This window comes from Ruditapes philippinarum, unplaced genomic scaffold (genome assembly GCF_026571515.1).
Source record: "Ruditapes philippinarum isolate M1 unplaced genomic scaffold, ASM2657151v2 ctg253_1_1_1_1, whole genome shotgun sequence".
NCBI classification, from domain to species: Eukaryota; Metazoa; Mollusca; class Bivalvia; order Venerida; family Veneridae; genus Ruditapes; species Ruditapes philippinarum.
In genome coordinates this window covers 302,438-319,561 of record NW_026860756.1, presented here as the reverse complement: position 1 = coordinate 319,561, position 17,124 = coordinate 302,438, and the positions used below count along the sequence as shown (strand labels likewise).

Genomic DNA, 17,124 nt, shown 5'->3' with positions numbered 1-17,124 from the left:
TAGGACACCTAGCATCTAGACAAAATTGTATATACTTTGCAAAAATATTATGATGAAATCTAAAGAATATAATTCGTGAGCTGTAACTATTAACTTGGATGTTTACCTTAAAAGAAAATTTTCACTCAAAATAATAATAAACAACTTTGTAGATTTTTATCTCCACACATTAATTAACAGTTATGTTGTTTTTCAAATGACGACTGCTGAATTGACCACATACTATTTTTAGTATCGGGTTAACCACGCGAAAAGACAACGCAGTCAATACATATATATTGCTTCGCCCTCATCAAAACATAATTATTATTTAAGAAGTATTGCACTTTTGAAAAACAGACGGACTTGTAGAGCAGAAAAAAAGAATTAAAGGTAAGACAATACTTTTTTTTTTTTGATAATACTGTTCTAAATTAAATCTTTACCATGGTGGCTTTTAACGCCATGTCGTATTTTTCTCCTTTTCGAAATAAAATCTGAAATGCGTACACATGAATAGGCGACAAATCAAATTTTGTTGTGTCTCCGTGTTTCCGCATTTTCGCCTCAAAAGACTACCAATGAAAGGCAATAACACGAATTCAAACCTATTTATATCAACTGTCCTTAAAAACACCTGCAATAAAGTTCGAAACTTTTTAATTCATTACGTACATTTGTATATAGGTGTGGTAAATGTGATAAAAATAATAATAAAATAATATTGCCATTCGACAGCGTTATACATGAACATGTAGTATTAAATACGAGCTTCAATTCTAGACAATTAATCATGCCTTAATGCGCTAAAGATACGAGAAAACAATATAATTGAGCCATGTCACGACAAAACCAACGTAGTGGGTTTGCGACCAGCATGGATCCAGACCAGCCTGCGCATCTGCGCAGTCTGATCAGGATCCATGCTGTTCGCTATCAGTTTCTCTACTTGTTATTGGGTTAATAAGCGAAGCATGGATCCTGATCAGACTGCGTGGATGCGCAGGCTGGTCTGGATCCATGCTGGGAGCAAACCCACTACGTTGGTTTTGTCGTGACGCGGCTCACATTTTTACCATTATTTACTGTAAGAGAGTTTTAGATGTTTGAATTACAATGAATCTTAGTCTTAAGTATACTCACTCTCAATCTTATTCCTTCTACCGACATATTTAACAGTTAAACATATTTTTACTTGTGTTTTGCAGGACTACTTTCTTCTAAAATAGAAGTTTTTCAAATTGTTACGTCAAAAACATTCTGTAATTACAGTTTTGGTATGAAAATAATCACATTTCACTCATGTCTAGCGCAACTCTTGAAATATTTATCGTCATACTCAATGAAAATAAATTTCGCATTTTAAAAAATAGAAAGAAAAGAAAAAACTTGAATATCCTCTATTTCTAAACAATAATTATTCATACTTCATGATGAAGCTGCATGGCTATGTGATAAGTAAATATATGTAGTTGCAAATACATAATTGGTTTATGCCTAAAATTTGTCAGCTTTCAGTGAAGTGATGACGTCAGCAAAATGCATGCCGCTTGTATGTCTGATTCTAATAGTTTTGATTACTGACGTGGAGTTGAAAAAATGTAGAAAGAAGGAATGCAAAAAGGACAAACCCCCGAAGGTCCCTGTCGACTCTTTTTGCTCGATTTCTGTTGATTGTAACAATGCTGCAAATAGAAAAATCATCGATGGTACTGAGTATAGAATGAGTTCCGGACAATGTAACAATTTGGACAATTTTTCATGGGGAAATGCCGGTGTACAACATATTCGTGTGGTTACAAACGCGTATGCCAACGGTATGTATCATTTTGTGTTCGTTTCCTTAATAATCCTTTATTTGTTGAATTTGTGATATGATTTTGCCTCGCTTTGAATTTGGAACAGTTCTTTTGAAAATTTAGGGATTTCAATATCAAAATACAAAAAGAAATGAGCTTGCCAGGTCATACTTCACGGTCTGGCTAAATTCTGGTGGCATTTTTTAAGTGCTTGTCATTTTCGACTCAAATGTATGTTTATTGGGTTTTGTAAGTTATTGTTTTCTTTTCTTCTTTTTCATTTTTCATTTTTCTTTTTGCACATATTTAAAGATATACGTGTTACATGGAATCCGCCATCAAATGATTAAAATATTCACAGTAATATTATAAGAAATGATATAATTATAATAAGAAGCAATTTTATTACTATACATAGTACTCCAGAAAAGAATCATTAGCTGACAGAATATGCTTATACATTATTTATATCAAAAGTAAGTGGAATAACACTTCGTATTAAAGGTAAATGGGAACCAAGGAAATATAGTGTGGCCGGTACAGAGAAAAATGAAAAGAAAAAGGGTTCAAAGAAAAAAGGACAGAAGAGAGAGCGCGTTCCATTACCAACGCCACGCAGTGTTAGTAACGCAGTCCATGCTACCCCATCTGTCAAACCCGACAACGACGTGGCCGCGTCTTTGGCATTGTTTTATTTCATGCAGTTTATTGACCATGACATAACAAACACCCCTAAAGGTAATAATATTTCCTGCTGAATTTCAAAGGACTTGTCCAGTTTCCATTTTTGGAATTGTCCATTATCAATTTAGGGGTATCAAGTTGAAGATTTAAACTAAGTTAGCCAGCAGTGTATAGCATGGTTAGACAACATTGAGGTGCAGGCTGGTTTGGCTCTATACTGGTGACATAGACTAATTACGTTGTCTTCCAGCAGGTTGAATATGGTTGATTTAAATATTCGATTTTTTTTGGATAAAATACATTTTAATGGTATAAAGTTTATTGTGTTCTAAATCAATCATGCACACATGGAAATGCGCCTTTAAAAATAACCTAGTAATTGGCTAAATAATCAGCCCACGAAGTAGTTTTTTACTGTTGATGCTTTCTCAAATAGTAGAAATGAGCCGCGTCACGACAAAACCAACATAATGGGTTTGCGACCAGCATGGATCCAGACCAGCCTGCGCATCCGCGCAGTCTGATCAGGATCCATGCTGTTCGCTTACAAATTTTATAACAAGTAGAGAAACCGATAGCGAACAGCATGCATGGATCCTGATCAGACTGCGCGGATGTGCAGGCTGGTCTGGATCCATGCTGGTCGCAAACCCATTATGTTGGTTTTGTCGTGACACGGCTCAAATGTTTATTTACATAATAGAGTAAGCTGAAGAAGGATCAAAGTTACTAAATCTTTAATTATCAGATAGTGTGACTATTTTTCAGGCACCGTTGGCAAAAACGTTGATTGCTGTTTAGAACCAGTGTAAGTTATATACATTCAATTTACATGAATAAAACATTTTTATAGTGAAGTACATGTATGTTTAAAATGTTATAAATGTCTGTTAAAATCAAAATTAAGAGTCCATCTTCATAATAGTTTGTTTAAGTTTATTTCAATCTTTAAAATAATAAGACGGTTTATTTACGGAAAGTACATGACATTAACATGTATTTAATCTAAAAGTCAATCTAACTGTAAACAATTTACCATTTTGTGACGTTCATTTATTTACCTTGCGTAATAAAATCATTTTCTGACCACAACTTATATAAAGACATAACAGATATTACTTTGATATAATTTGGCGGACAACATGCCTCCAGGAATTAATAAAAACGTAATTAACCATAAGCTAAAGATAATTGAGCCGCGTCACGACAAAACCAACATAATGGGTTTGCGACCAGCATGGATCCAGACCAGCCTGCACATCCGCGCAGTCTGATCAGGATCCATGCTGTTCGCTGTCAGTTTCTCTACTTGTTATAGGGTTTGTAAGCGAACAGCATGGATCCTTATCAGACTGCGCGGATGCGCAGGCTGGTCTGGATCCATGCTGGTCGCAAACGCACTATGTTGGTTTTGTCATGACGCGGCTAATATGGTTATTTTGAAATCTAACATTGGGTTTTAAATTCTGACTATCATATTTGGACTTTTTAACTTTCCATTTAGTTACATTATATAAAATGGAAACAGAAATACGCGCAATAATGTTTCGTTTGCATTTAATATCATTTTCATAAAGATATTCATTTGCCCAGATAATCTTCTGTACTTAATTGAACATTTTATTCAGTTACTAGTTTACATTGGGAAAATCCAGCACTTTCTCGAGTCATTTGAATATACATTATTGGTCACATAGTAAAGAGATATTTAAGTTAGTGGCTCATAATTTTGATATGAAAATATACATTATGGAACTACCTATGAAAAAAATTGGCTGGTATTCTTTTTATCGATCAAAATTGATCTTTTCCAAACATTTGATGATTGTTGATAAAGTGTATATATGTTGATGTCATAAACTTCGTTATTTTGTATGTTTGTGTCCTTATTGGCTATACAAAATAAAATGTCTACTGTCTATACATGTTGAAAGGCGATGAAGGTTATCAATACAACACAACAATCTTATAAGTTATAACATCAAATTATTATTATTATTATTATTATTATTATTATTATTATTATTATTATTATTTCTTTTTTTTTTCCAGCGGATTTTGCTTACCATTAATAATTCAAGCCAGTGACAATGACAGTTTCTTTGAGGTTGGACATTGTATGGAATCCAGGCGGTCGCAAACAGTTTTTCAGTGTAACGACGGTAAACAGTTATGGTTATAAAAATATTCATTTAGCTGGATCGTGAAACAGGTTGTTTCAAACTTGTATTGATCACCTTTGATTTCAGCTCCGGGTACTTATCATTTCTTGTGTCATCCTTGACCATAGTAGGATTCGAACACTCTCATTTGATTAAGGTCGTTAATTTAAAAAAATTGCCCTTCACCGCATAAGGTTCGAATCCTGACAGGGACTTTGGGTTCTTTCATTTGAAGAAACCGGAACGCTGGTGGTTCTACTACGTTGCCCGTTCGTGTCTGAAAAAAAGATAATCCAGTAAAGAATGACCTATTGTGTGTTGGTGCCCCTTCCCCCTCTAAAAAGAAAGCAAAAGAAGTTTCAGGGTAACAGTCATTCTCATTCCACATACACATATTTGTTTCAACAAGAAGAATCTGGACCAAATTATCAGCACACGTGTAACAGTTGCTTGAGTTGTGGAACTTCAAACACAACACAATCCAAATAAATTGTATATTTGTTAATCCCAGCACATACACCTATTATTTATGTATTTATCCATTAAACATAATATACGCTGTTTTGAAAGAATATAAACTGTAGCAGGACCCCAGAGATTTAAAGCTTGAGAAAACTAGAAAAAAAAAGATATGCATTTTCAAGGCTTAATTTTCCTTTTATGCTGAAGTGTGTTTTTATCTATACTATTGTATACTTGTATAATAAATTTGCTTCAATAATATACCTTTGAATTATTTTTTTCAGATTCAGGTTTCCAAAACCAATTTAATGAAGTAACCGCCTACATTGATGGTAGCGGAGTGTACGGCTCTAGTGACGAACAAGAAAAACTTCTCCGCTCTTTTGTGGCAGGTAAAACAACTCGAGAAGCAAAATTGTTACATTTACTTATTACAGGGGTAGAAAAAATAAGGAAAACACCATACACACGGGGTGTGAAAGAATCATGTTTTTAGCTCACCTTGACCACTTCGTCAAGGTGAGGTATAGTGATGGGGCTATGTCCGGCGTCCGTCGTCGTGCGTCGTTCGTCGTCAACAATTGGGTTGTTAACAGTCTAGCAGTCACATTTTTGATTGGATCATCATCAAACTTTGTCAGAATGTTTGTCTCAATGAAATACAGATCGAGTTCGAAGATGGGTTATCTCGGGTCAAAAACTAGGTCACAGAAGCTAAAAATAGAAAAAGCTTGTTAACACTCTAGAGGCTGCAGTTTTCATCCAAATATTCTGGAAATTTGTCAGGAAGGTTGTTTTGATGATATCTAGGTCAAGTTCGAAGATGGGTCATCTCCGATCAAAAACTAGGTCACAGGAGCTAAAAATAGAAAAAGCTTGTTAACACTCTAGTGGCTGCAGTTTTCATTCAAATATTCTGGAAATTTGTCAGGAAGATTGTTTTGATGATATCTAGGTCAAGTTCGAAGATGGGTCATCTCCGGTCAAAAACTAGGTCACAGGAGCTAAAAATAGAAAAGCTTGTTTAACACTCTAGTGGCTGCAGTTTTCATCCAAATATTCTGGAAATTTGTCAGGAAGGTTGTTTTTGATGATATCTAGGTCAAGTTTGAAGATGGGTCATCTCCGTCAAAAACTAGGTCACAGGAGCTAAAAATAGAAAAAAGCTTGTTAACACCTCTAGGGCTGCAGTTTTTCATCCAAATATTATTTGGAAATTAGTCAGGAAGTTGAAGATGTTCTTCGTTTTGAAAATGATTTCTAGGTCAAGTTCGAGGATGGGTCATTCTCCGGTCAAAAACTAGGTCACAGGAGCTAAAAATAGAAAAAGCTTGTTAACACTCTAGGGGCTGCAGTTTTCATCCAATATTCTGGAAATTTGTCAGGAAGGTTGTTTAGATGATATCTAAGTTAAGTTGGAAGATGGTCATCTCCGATCAAAAACTAGGTCACAGGAGCTAAAAATAGAAAAAGCTTGTTAACACTCTAGTGGCTGCAGTTTTACATCCAAATATTCTGGAAATTTGTCAGGAAGGTTGTTTTGATAATATCTAGGTCAAAAGTTCGAAGATGGGTCATCTCTGGTCAAAAACTAGGTCACAGGAGCTAAAAATAGAAAAAGCTTGTTAACACTCTAGTGGCTGCAGTTTTCATCAATATATTCTAGAAATTTGTCAGGAAAGTTGTTTTGATGATTTTTAGGTCAAGTTTGAAATGGGTCATCTATGGTCAAAAACTAGGTCACAGGAGCTAAAAATAGAAAAAGCTTGTTAACACTCTAGTGGCTGCAGTTTTCATCCAAACATTCTGAAAATTTGTCATGAAGGTTGTTTTGATGATTTCTAGGTCAGGTTCAAAGATGGGTTATCTCCGGTCAAAAACTAGGTCACAGGAGCTAAAAATAGAAAAAGCTTGTAAACACTCTAGTGGCTGCAGTATTGAGTTAAATATTCTGGAAATTTGTCAGGAAGGTTGTTTTTGTGATGATTTTCTGGATCAAGTTCGAAGATGGGTCATCTCAGGTCAAAAAACTAGGTCACAGGAACTAAAAATAGAAAAAAGCTTGTTAACACTCTAGTGGCTGCAGTTTTGATTCAAATATTCTGGAAATTTGTCAGGAAGGTTGTTTTGATGATTTCTGGGTCAAGTGCTAAGATTGGTCATGTCCAGTCAAAAACTAGGGTCACAGGAGCTAAAAATAGAAAACTCTTTTTAACACTCTAGTGGCTGCAGTTTTGATCCAAATTTCCTGGAAATTGGTCAGGAAGGTTGTTTTGATGATTTCTAGGTCAAGTTTGAATATGGGTCGTGTTCGGTCAAAAATTAGGTCACATTGCCCAAATATGGAAAAATCTTTATAACACACTTGAGGTCACATGTTTGACTCAGTTGTCATCAAACTTGGCCATGATGCTTGGATGCGGTTGTGTCAGGTGAGCGATCCAGGGCCATCATGGCCCTCTTGTTTTTATTCCTATGGAAAGCTGATCTTTAAAATTTGGATAAAATTCAGTGATATAATACCGATTATGAAAATAATTTGTAAATAAACTTTGAAATGATTTCCACTGGAGAGGAGCTGCAGGAAAATGTTTTGTATTTTACATTTGTAAGATTAAGTTGTATTAAGTTATATCAATAAATCCATTACACATGCAAGAAATGTTTATTGATCCAACCGCAACTTTTTGGCCCTTTTCGTCAGTCTTCGGATAAGGACATTTTATGAATAATTGTCGAGGTGTTTCGAATGTTCTTTATCATTTGGAGCCAACAGCCCAATAGAACTATTGTGTATTTCACTATTTTTTTTTTATATTCCCTGAAGCCGCTTTGAATTACGTACACATTGATCCTTTTCTTCTTTTTCCCCCTATTTTCAAATCTTAAAATTATTCTTGTTCAACTTTAAGCAAATTGTAATTTGTGTAATCTTATGCACTAGCTGTTAAACTGTTAAATTTTTATATTATAAAGGTTTTCTGAAAACATCAACGGCTGAGTTCATGCCAGAATCGAACGAAGACCCGATAGATATCGAATGCAACACAAATCCGCCAGGTTTTTGTTTTGAAGCAGGTATGAGTTATTACAGGGCATTCGGTTATATATGTTGATACATATGCAGGGCACTCGGTTATATATGTTAGTATGTATACGGGGCACTCTGTTATATATATTGGTATGTATTCAGGACACACGGTTATATATGTTGGTATGTATACAGGGAACTCTGTTATATATGTTGGTATGTATACAGGACACTCTGTTATATATGTTGGTATGTATTCAGGGCACTCTGTTATATATGTTGGTATGTATACAGGGCACTCTGTTTTATATGTTGGTATATATGCAGGGCACACGGTTATATATGCAAGTATGTATACAGGGCACTCTGTGATATATATTGGTATGTATGCAGGGCACATGGTTATATATGTTTGTATGTATACTAGGTGCTCTGTTATATATGTTGGTATGTATACAGGGGACTCTGTTATATATGTTGGTATGTACATAGGGTACTCTGTTTTATATGTTGGTATGTATGCAGGGCACTCGGTTATAAATCTAAGTATGTATACAGGGCACTCTGTTAAATCTATTGGTATGTATTCAGGGCACTCTGTTATATATGATGGTATGTATACAGGACACTCGGTTATATGTGTTGGTATGTATACATGACACTCGGTTATATATGTTGGTATGTATACAGTGCACTCTGTTATATATATTGGTATGTATACAGGGCACTCTGTTATATATGTTGATATGTATACAGGGCACTCGGTTATATATGTTAGTATGTATACAGGACACTCTGTTATATATGTTGGTATGTATACACGGCACTCTGTTATATATGTTGGTATGTATCAGGGCACTCGGTTATATATGTTGATATGTATACAGGGCACTCGGTTATATATGTTAGTATGTATACAGGACACTCTGTTATATATGTTGATATGTATACACGGCACTCTGTTATATATGTTGGTATGTATCAGGGCACTCGGTTATATATGTTTGTATGTATACAGGGCACACATTAGGTCGATTGGGCCGGGTGTTAGTTTTTCATTTTCGAAATTCATTTTCTTTCTTTTTTTCTTTCATTTTCTTCATTCATTGGCTAACTGTATATCACACATTTCATTGAATAAACTTTTAACTAACTTGACTTACAAAGTTGCAAAAATGTGTGCAAAAAAGAATAAACCCATAAAATGACTATGCTTAGAACCTTTTGGTGTTCGGTTTTAAAATTCACTGTGTGTTACGCTATTAATACTTTAGCAAATACCAACGTTGAACATGCATTGAAACAATTGCATAAACTTTAATTGCGCTATTTTAATACCACGTAACAGCTAATTTACTTCATTTTTTTTCAAGTGATTTTTTTTCTTTATATCTGATTAGTATCTGTCCCTATATTACAGGTGACAAACGATCGAATATACATCCAAGTCAAACATCTTTGCATACCGCATTTCTTCGAGAGCATAATAGAATAGCCAGTATCCTGGGTTCAAAATACGCAGAGTGGACTGACGAAAAAATATTTCAAGAGACAAGACGAGTTGTTGAAGCCGAGATACAACATATTGCATTTACGTAAGATATACCGAACATTTGAGTAAGATTTAAGTAAGATATACTGATCAAACTAGAAGATTTAAGTAAGATATATTGATGAAACCTGAACATTAAAATAAGATATACTAACGAAATCTGAACATTACAGGAAGATATACTGATGAAACCTGAACATTTAAGTAAGATATGCTGCTTAAGCCTAAACATTTAAGTAAGATATACTAATGAAACCTGAACATTTAAGTAAGATATACTGATTAAGCCTGAACATTTAAGTATGATATGCTGCTTAAGCCTGAACATTTAAGTAAGATATACTGATGAAACCTGAACATTTAAGTAAGATATACTGATTAAGCCTGAACATTTAAGTAAGATATGCTGCTTAAGCCTGAACATTTAAGTAAGATATACTGATGAAACCTGAACATTTAAGTAAGATATACTGATTAAGCCTGAACATTTAAGTAAGATATGCTGCTTAAGCCTGAACATTTAAGTAAGATATACTGATGAAACCTGAACATTTAAGTAAGATATACTGATTAAGCCTGAACATTTAAGTAAGATATTCTGATGAAACCTGAACATTTAAGTAAGATATACTGATGAAACCTGAACATTTAAGTAAGATATGCTGCTTAAGCCTGAACATTTAAGTAAGATATACTGATGAAACCTGAACATTTAAGTAAGATATACTGATTAAGCCTGAACATTTAAGTAAGATATACTGATGAAACCTGAACATTTAAGTAAGATATACTGATTAAGCCTGAACATTTAAGTAAAATATACTGATAAAACCTGAACATTTAAGTAAGATATTCTGATGAAACCTGAACATTTCAGTAAGATATACTGATTAAGCCTGAACATTTAAGTAAGATATACTGATTAAGCCTGAACATTTAAGTAAAATATACTGATTAAGCCTGAACATTTAAGTAAGATATACTGATTAAGCCTGAATATCTAAGTAAGATATTCTGATGAAACCTGAACATTTCAGTAAGATATAACTGATTAAGCCTGAACATTTAAGTAAGATATACTGATTAAGCCTGAACATTTAAGTAAGATATACTGATTAAGCCTGAACATTTCAGTAAGATATACTGATTAAACCTGAACATTTCAGTAAGATATACTGATTAAGCCTGAACATTTAAGTAAGATATGCTGCTTAAGCCTGAACATTTAAGTAAGATATACTGATGAAACCTGAACATTTAAGTAAGATATACTGATTAAGCCTGAACATTTAAGTAAGATATACTGATTAAGCCTGAACATTTAAGTAAGATATACTGATTAAGCCTGAACATTTCAGTAAGATATACTGATTAAGCCTGAACATTTAAGTAAGATATACTGATGAAACCTGAACATTTACTAATATGTTGGTGTTTGTTACATTTTGTTTGTTTATTTTTGGGTGGTATTTTTTCTATCATATGTAAATGTTACAGGAATAGGAACAGATATTTTGATGCTTAACTTATAATATATTTATCCGTTGAAAGAGGTACCATGAAAGTTTAAAATTAACCGTATACCAGAGAAATTTACGTTTTATGTCAATATTTTTAAGTAACAGTGAGAGTAAGTATTGTGACAATGTTTTATTCTCGCGAGACTAACGAGACCGAGATTATAACGTTATTACGTTGTCTGTTGTTGTTTTTCAGTGAGATGTTGCCAGCAATGCTTAGTGATAGTACCATGACAAAATATGGACTATCTGATGCACATAAGTATGACCCAGCCACCGACGCTACTATTATACAAGCATTCGCAATTGCTTACAGGTAAATTAGAATTCAAACCTTACCCCGCTAAAATCGAAAGAAATTAGACCTTGCTTTTTACAGTTGGGACTGTCCAAGATTACAGGGACAGATCTGACTGCATATTCGTGCTGTTTGACCAGGCCCTAGAATATTGTCGTTCAATATTTATATTTTGATATTGAAATACCTTCACCTTTAAATGGACTGTTCCAAATTCAAAGCTGGACAAGTCCATTACACAATGCTGATTTCTTGTTAAGGTGTTATCATCATCATTTTTATTACGTATTTTTTTTTTTTTTTGAATTTCTTACTCTTATTTTACAAGTTTTTGATGACATAAGCTTTTAATCGATCATTTCAAGCAATCAAAGTAACAAACAAATAAATAAACATATATGCTCCTTTTGAATATCATATCAAATATTTTTTTAAGACATATGCACTTTCATTAATTTGATGAATATATGTATGTTAATTGTACGATGCAGATTTCACAACTTGATGCCAGCGAAGTTTCATTTTGCCATGGAAACCGAATCGTCTGCAACTACCACTGATGTCAAGAATCAAGAAGATGTTTTCCACGATCCATCTAATGTATTTAACAACAGATACCATGGTGTGGACGAAATATCCCTTGGATTTTCACTGAATAAATGCCCCTATGTAAACGGGTAATAAAATGGTTATGAATTGAACTTTATCCTACGTATCTTTTATGGCAACTGTTACGCTTTCCAACAAAAAACAAAACAAAAACAAAACAAAAGAAACAACATTGAATTCACGGAAATTGTATACATTGTATAATGTTTCTGAAGATGTTTGTAACATATGTTCATTTAAAAAATCTTTAAAGAATAATATAAACATATGAAATGTCTGCGCTATACTTAAGCACAGCAGTGACCTATATCTATTATAATTATGTTTGAATATTTGATTTGCTCATGTTTTTATAAATTATACAAATTGAATATTATTTTAAATAGATTAAAATTGAAATTGAATATTTTTAACGTCGAAAAAAAGATATATTTATTTTTTATCATTTCGTCCCAGCATGATGAATGGTGCCTCAAGAAACAAATTTCCTGGAGCGGTAGATCTAGCAGCCCTAGATATTGAGAGAGGGCGAGAGTGGGGCACGCCGTCTTACACACAATTCAGGTCCTTTTGTGATCTTGGAGACGCCAGAGAATGGTCTGATCTGTTGAGTACACATGACCAGGGTGATATTGACAAGCTAAAATCAGTTTATGCGTAAGTATCCGTATACATGTATAATATTAGTGGAAATATTTATTCATAAAACATATTCGTAAAATAATTTATTTTGACTTGGTCAAACACATAATCAAACATTTTGGTATAGCATTTCCAATGCATTTTTACTATTTTTAGCATGTTTAAGGACTTTTCTTCACTTCAATTTATCTCTCTTCTGATAGCCGTAAGTCTTTAAATTGAACTGATATGGTCAGTATCAATCAATTTATATGTAATAATGATGTTTAAGTTAGGTTTTACGAGAACACAAACAAAATAATTTTACATCACTGGCCACACATTGCTGTGGTTTCGAAACCCGTCAGGTTTTTAATGTCCAGGAAGCTACCCAACTAGTTAACGGAAGGTCGGCGGTGCTACACATGTGCCCGCTCGTGCCTGAAATAATGCCCAACAAAGCAAACAGACAAAAAGCGCCACAAGTCTTTTTTCAGAGACCCACGTGACATAGATTTATGGACAGGTATTGTTACTGAAAAAGTAATCGGAACTTCACTATCCGGAGCAACCCAATCCTGTTTGATAGGCAAACAATTTGCAAACATCAGAAATGGCGACAGATTCTGGTACGAATCAAGGCTTTCAAAAGGTCAGTACAAACGGTCAAAACACTTTCAATACAACACAATGCAGTGCAATACAGTGTAGTGCAGTGCAGTACAAGACAAGGCAAGACGAAACAATACAATACAATATTACAAAACAATGCAATACAATGCAATGTAATGCAATACAAAACAATACAATATATTGCCACGTATTACAATACAATATATAACAATGCAATACAGTACACAATGCGCAAGACATACTTCGATACGATATGATACAAAATAGTACAATATCGTATACTACAATACAATAAAAGAGAATGCAATACTATAAGGATCTTACACCGGCTGCCGGTACAGATCGGAATATCTAGCTCGAAGGGCGGTAACGAGGCATTACCGATTGTCATTGCAAAATGACAACAAACCATGGAAGAAATATATATAAATGATCTTGGTGATTGTGAGATACATGATCCAATACTACATATCTATATACATAGGACAATAAAATATTCTTGGACAACATATTTATATTAATATTTTCATCATATAAATGTTCATAATAATTTGCTTTAAACTCTATAAACATTTTTTTTCTGGATTATATTGTATACTGTAGGGATATCAAAATGATACATTTCTATTGTTTTGATCAATATTTGAAATACTTATAAAAAGAATGTGCCCATTGTAGACAAATCCACTTTAAGGGTGATATAAAACTTCCCGATATATTGACTTTTGTCAATGGATGTCACAATCGTTATTTCATTGCATTGTAGACCAATTAGCAGAGATTAAAAAGGTATCTTTGGGAAAGATCTTATGTGACAACTTGAAGGTAACAAAAATGCCAGAAAATGTCTTCAATACAGGATCAACATGGTGAGACGATATTTTATAATTTTATTTTTAAAGAGACATAAGTAAGTTAACTACGGTCCATTAACCCGGATTGTGGATTTTTATTTGTGTTTTATGTCGCACCAACACAGTAAAAGGCAGATGGCGACAATCAAGCTTTACTGGTGGAGGAAGACCATAGGTTGTTGGTGTTGGTAGTTTACTCTTGGTACCTCGGTAGTAAGCCGCTTTTAGTTCACCAGAGCCCAGTTTAGCCACCACATCGCTGCTGGGCAGGTTGTCAAGCAATTTATCGGTACTAGTGCCTTCATTTCCGCAAAGAGCTGATAACTTCTGTACATGCCAGAGCAAATGTATTTGATCAATCACAACGAAAATGGCCTGTACCGTCGGGGAATCGAACCCGCACCTGAGTAAAACCACCGACAAAGCCACGTAACTAATGGACAAAGAGAAACATTCTAAATATAACCGCGATTTGTAAGGGTCTTTGAAAAGATAAATTTCAATAATGACTGCTGATAGAGTTTCTTCTAACTAATTGCATCAACTTTTATTCTGTTGTTGTTGTTTTGGTTGTTATTAATTTATTTACTCTGTGTGTAGTCAGAGATTTTCTGTACAATATAAATTTTCGGAGCAAGTCGGCTCGGTCTGTACTTCACACAATGTTGAAAGCAGCGGAGTGTTATACTTATTATTTAGAATAAAAATACATTTTTAAATCGGAGTTTTTCATGCGCTGTGTGAAAGTCGCAAGGGTTTACCAGATTTATACCGGAAGTTTATATACATGTATATTCCATGCCGAAATTTAAACCCGATTTTGGTTTTCATTGACAATTCTAAATTATTACTTTTCTTTTTCCGCTTTTAATATTTTCATTAGGAATCCTGTATAATATTTTTGCATGTACCGTGTCCAGTTGTACATATTGTATTTAAAATCAAACCATCCAAAATAGTCTGCGCAAAAGATTTTGCTAGAGTTATATTGACTTTTTATACGTGTATTATGACGTGTTTAAGTCAAATTTATTCCTGAGTTATTGAGAATTCATGTTACTTATGAATAAATTCATGTCGCTTATAAATATACAGTTAAGGTTAAATTAACCCTACCCCTCCCACCAAAAAACATACACTTAGATGTTAATAATTGTATATTTTCTTTTCATCTTTTAGGCTTAATTGCAGTTCGTTTCCAGAAGTTGATCTAAACTTGTGGTAAAGAATGAGGGAAAAAGCAAACAAGCAAACAACGATTTTCTCCCAGAAACTCTCTCTAACTGTGTCTGTTAAAAAGTTTGAAACAGGAATATCTTCTTTTTTCCCCTGTTGTTATATTCAAAGCACATTTTAGGTTTTATTTGGTATTATCGATACGCAATGTAAAATTGCAATACTGAGCTTTACTATTATCTTATTAACTATTATCAGTTCTAGGTAGGCTCTTTTTAAAGACTCATTATGCATCATAAATGAATATTTGTTACCTTCTTTAGAAAGGGCACACATTGTTTTTTTACATTTAAATAATGATTTAAGAGCACGTTAGATGCTTTTCACCTGAAGAAATGAAGAAAGTTGCAACGAATGTTGAATGTGGATATAGTTAATATAACAGTAACAAAATAACAAAGTACTATTTTCATTTCCACACAAATACTAAATCACTATAAGGGTATTAATTGCTAAAAGGCAACAGAACCAAAGATGATTCACTTAATTTATCAAGAAGAAACTTTTTTTGACACTATAACATAACAATAAAATAAATGCTTTTGAGGAATAAAAATAATAACATTTTTGGAGCATAATGGGTCTTTAATAATGTAAATCGGGATAGTAAAATGGCAAAACTGACTACTCAATATATTTTGGCATAACCTCGGCATTTATTCTAATTTTTCATTAAACTTTTGTTAAAGCTTATAATTAAGATTATTTGAAGATAAAATAAACATATGAACTCTAAAATATTCTTATTATTAATTGAATTTTCATTTCGATATAGAATATTGTAATCGCAGCGTGTCTGTTTGTTTTTAATATACATGTACATTTGTATATATGTGAGTAGTGTTAGGGTTACATTTATTTCACACCTTATGAAATGTAATCAATGCATTTTCAGCATTTGCATCACGTGATGTCATAATAGAAATCAATATTGGATCCAATCTTATCAATTTAGCCTTTTTTCTAGAGTCCACAAAGTCCATATCAAATCCATATTACACCCCTTATTATTCTCATTTTCATTTCCTGAGTCCAAAAGGTTCATATCTTTTCCATATCGCCCCTTCCCCCCCCCCATCTAGCCTTGTTTTTATTTTTGGAGAGTCAAAAATCTTTATCAAATTCCAATTGCAATTGAAGCTACAAAGTTCTGACAAAATGGCAAAAAGAGTGACGTGAAATAAAGAGGTCATTAAACATGGTTGAGAACAATACTGATTCTATTGGACTTGTACATAGGTGCAAAACCTATATCGAGCTCGGCTACCTCCTCGTCCAATATAGTTTTAACAGTACTCAACAATGCATAATAACCCCATAGTACTGTATTCCCTAATATACCACTGTCATAACAAATACTCCTCTTTTTATATGTAGTAGAAAAAATCTAAAACAAACTGTCTTGAGTTAGCTTGTACAACATAAAACTTTATGAGGCTCGGAGAAACAGCCTCACTTTTTTACACTTCCCTATATCTGTTTAATTAATATACATGTATATCTTAATTGAATAATATCGACACATCTGCGGATGTTTATAATTTCCGAATTTCACCATTTTCATGCTTAAATATTGAATTCCGCTAAACCCGGCGCTAGGGTGCGTGGACGGTAGCTTGTATTTTCCGCTTCTGTCCATGAATAGGCTTAGTTAATTCGAGTCTACAACAATTATCAATTTTGC

The 17,124-nt window shown here is 33.6% G+C and overlaps 1 protein-coding gene across 1 annotated transcript; it reads left to right on the top strand.

The window, feature by feature from the left end:
- The first annotated feature begins 253 nt into the window (after positions 1-253).
- On the top strand, positions 254-16,205 carry LOC132713296 (peroxidasin homolog pxn-2-like). The gene is made up of 14 exons (XM_060695821.1): positions 254-372; positions 1,491-1,796; positions 2,283-2,516; positions 3,231-3,270; positions 4,515-4,624; positions 5,371-5,478; positions 8,063-8,164; positions 9,538-9,712; positions 11,386-11,505; positions 11,979-12,164; positions 12,553-12,753; positions 13,215-13,369; positions 14,117-14,219; positions 15,384-16,205. The coding sequence occupies exons 2-14, from the start codon at positions 1,505-1,507 to the stop codon at positions 15,427-15,429; spliced, it is 1,872 nt and encodes a 623-aa protein (XP_060551804.1). The 5' UTR covers positions 254-372; positions 1,491-1,504; the 3' UTR covers positions 15,430-16,205.
- The last annotated feature ends 919 nt before the right edge of the window (positions 16,206-17,124 follow it).

Bases quoted from the DNA above. Each gene is read 5' to 3' on its own strand.
- LOC132713296 (XM_060695821.1), top strand. From the start codon at position 1,505: ATGACGTCAGCAAAATGCATGCCGCTTGTATGTCTGATTCTAATAGTT. The intron at 5,479-8,062 runs GTAAAACAACTC...TATATTATAAAG, and splicing joins TCTCCGCTCTTTTGTGGCAG to GTTTTCTGAAAACATCAACG. The intron at 13,370-14,116 runs GTCAGTACAAAC...ATTGCATTGTAG, and splicing joins CGAATCAAGGCTTTCAAAAG to ACCAATTAGCAGAGATTAAA.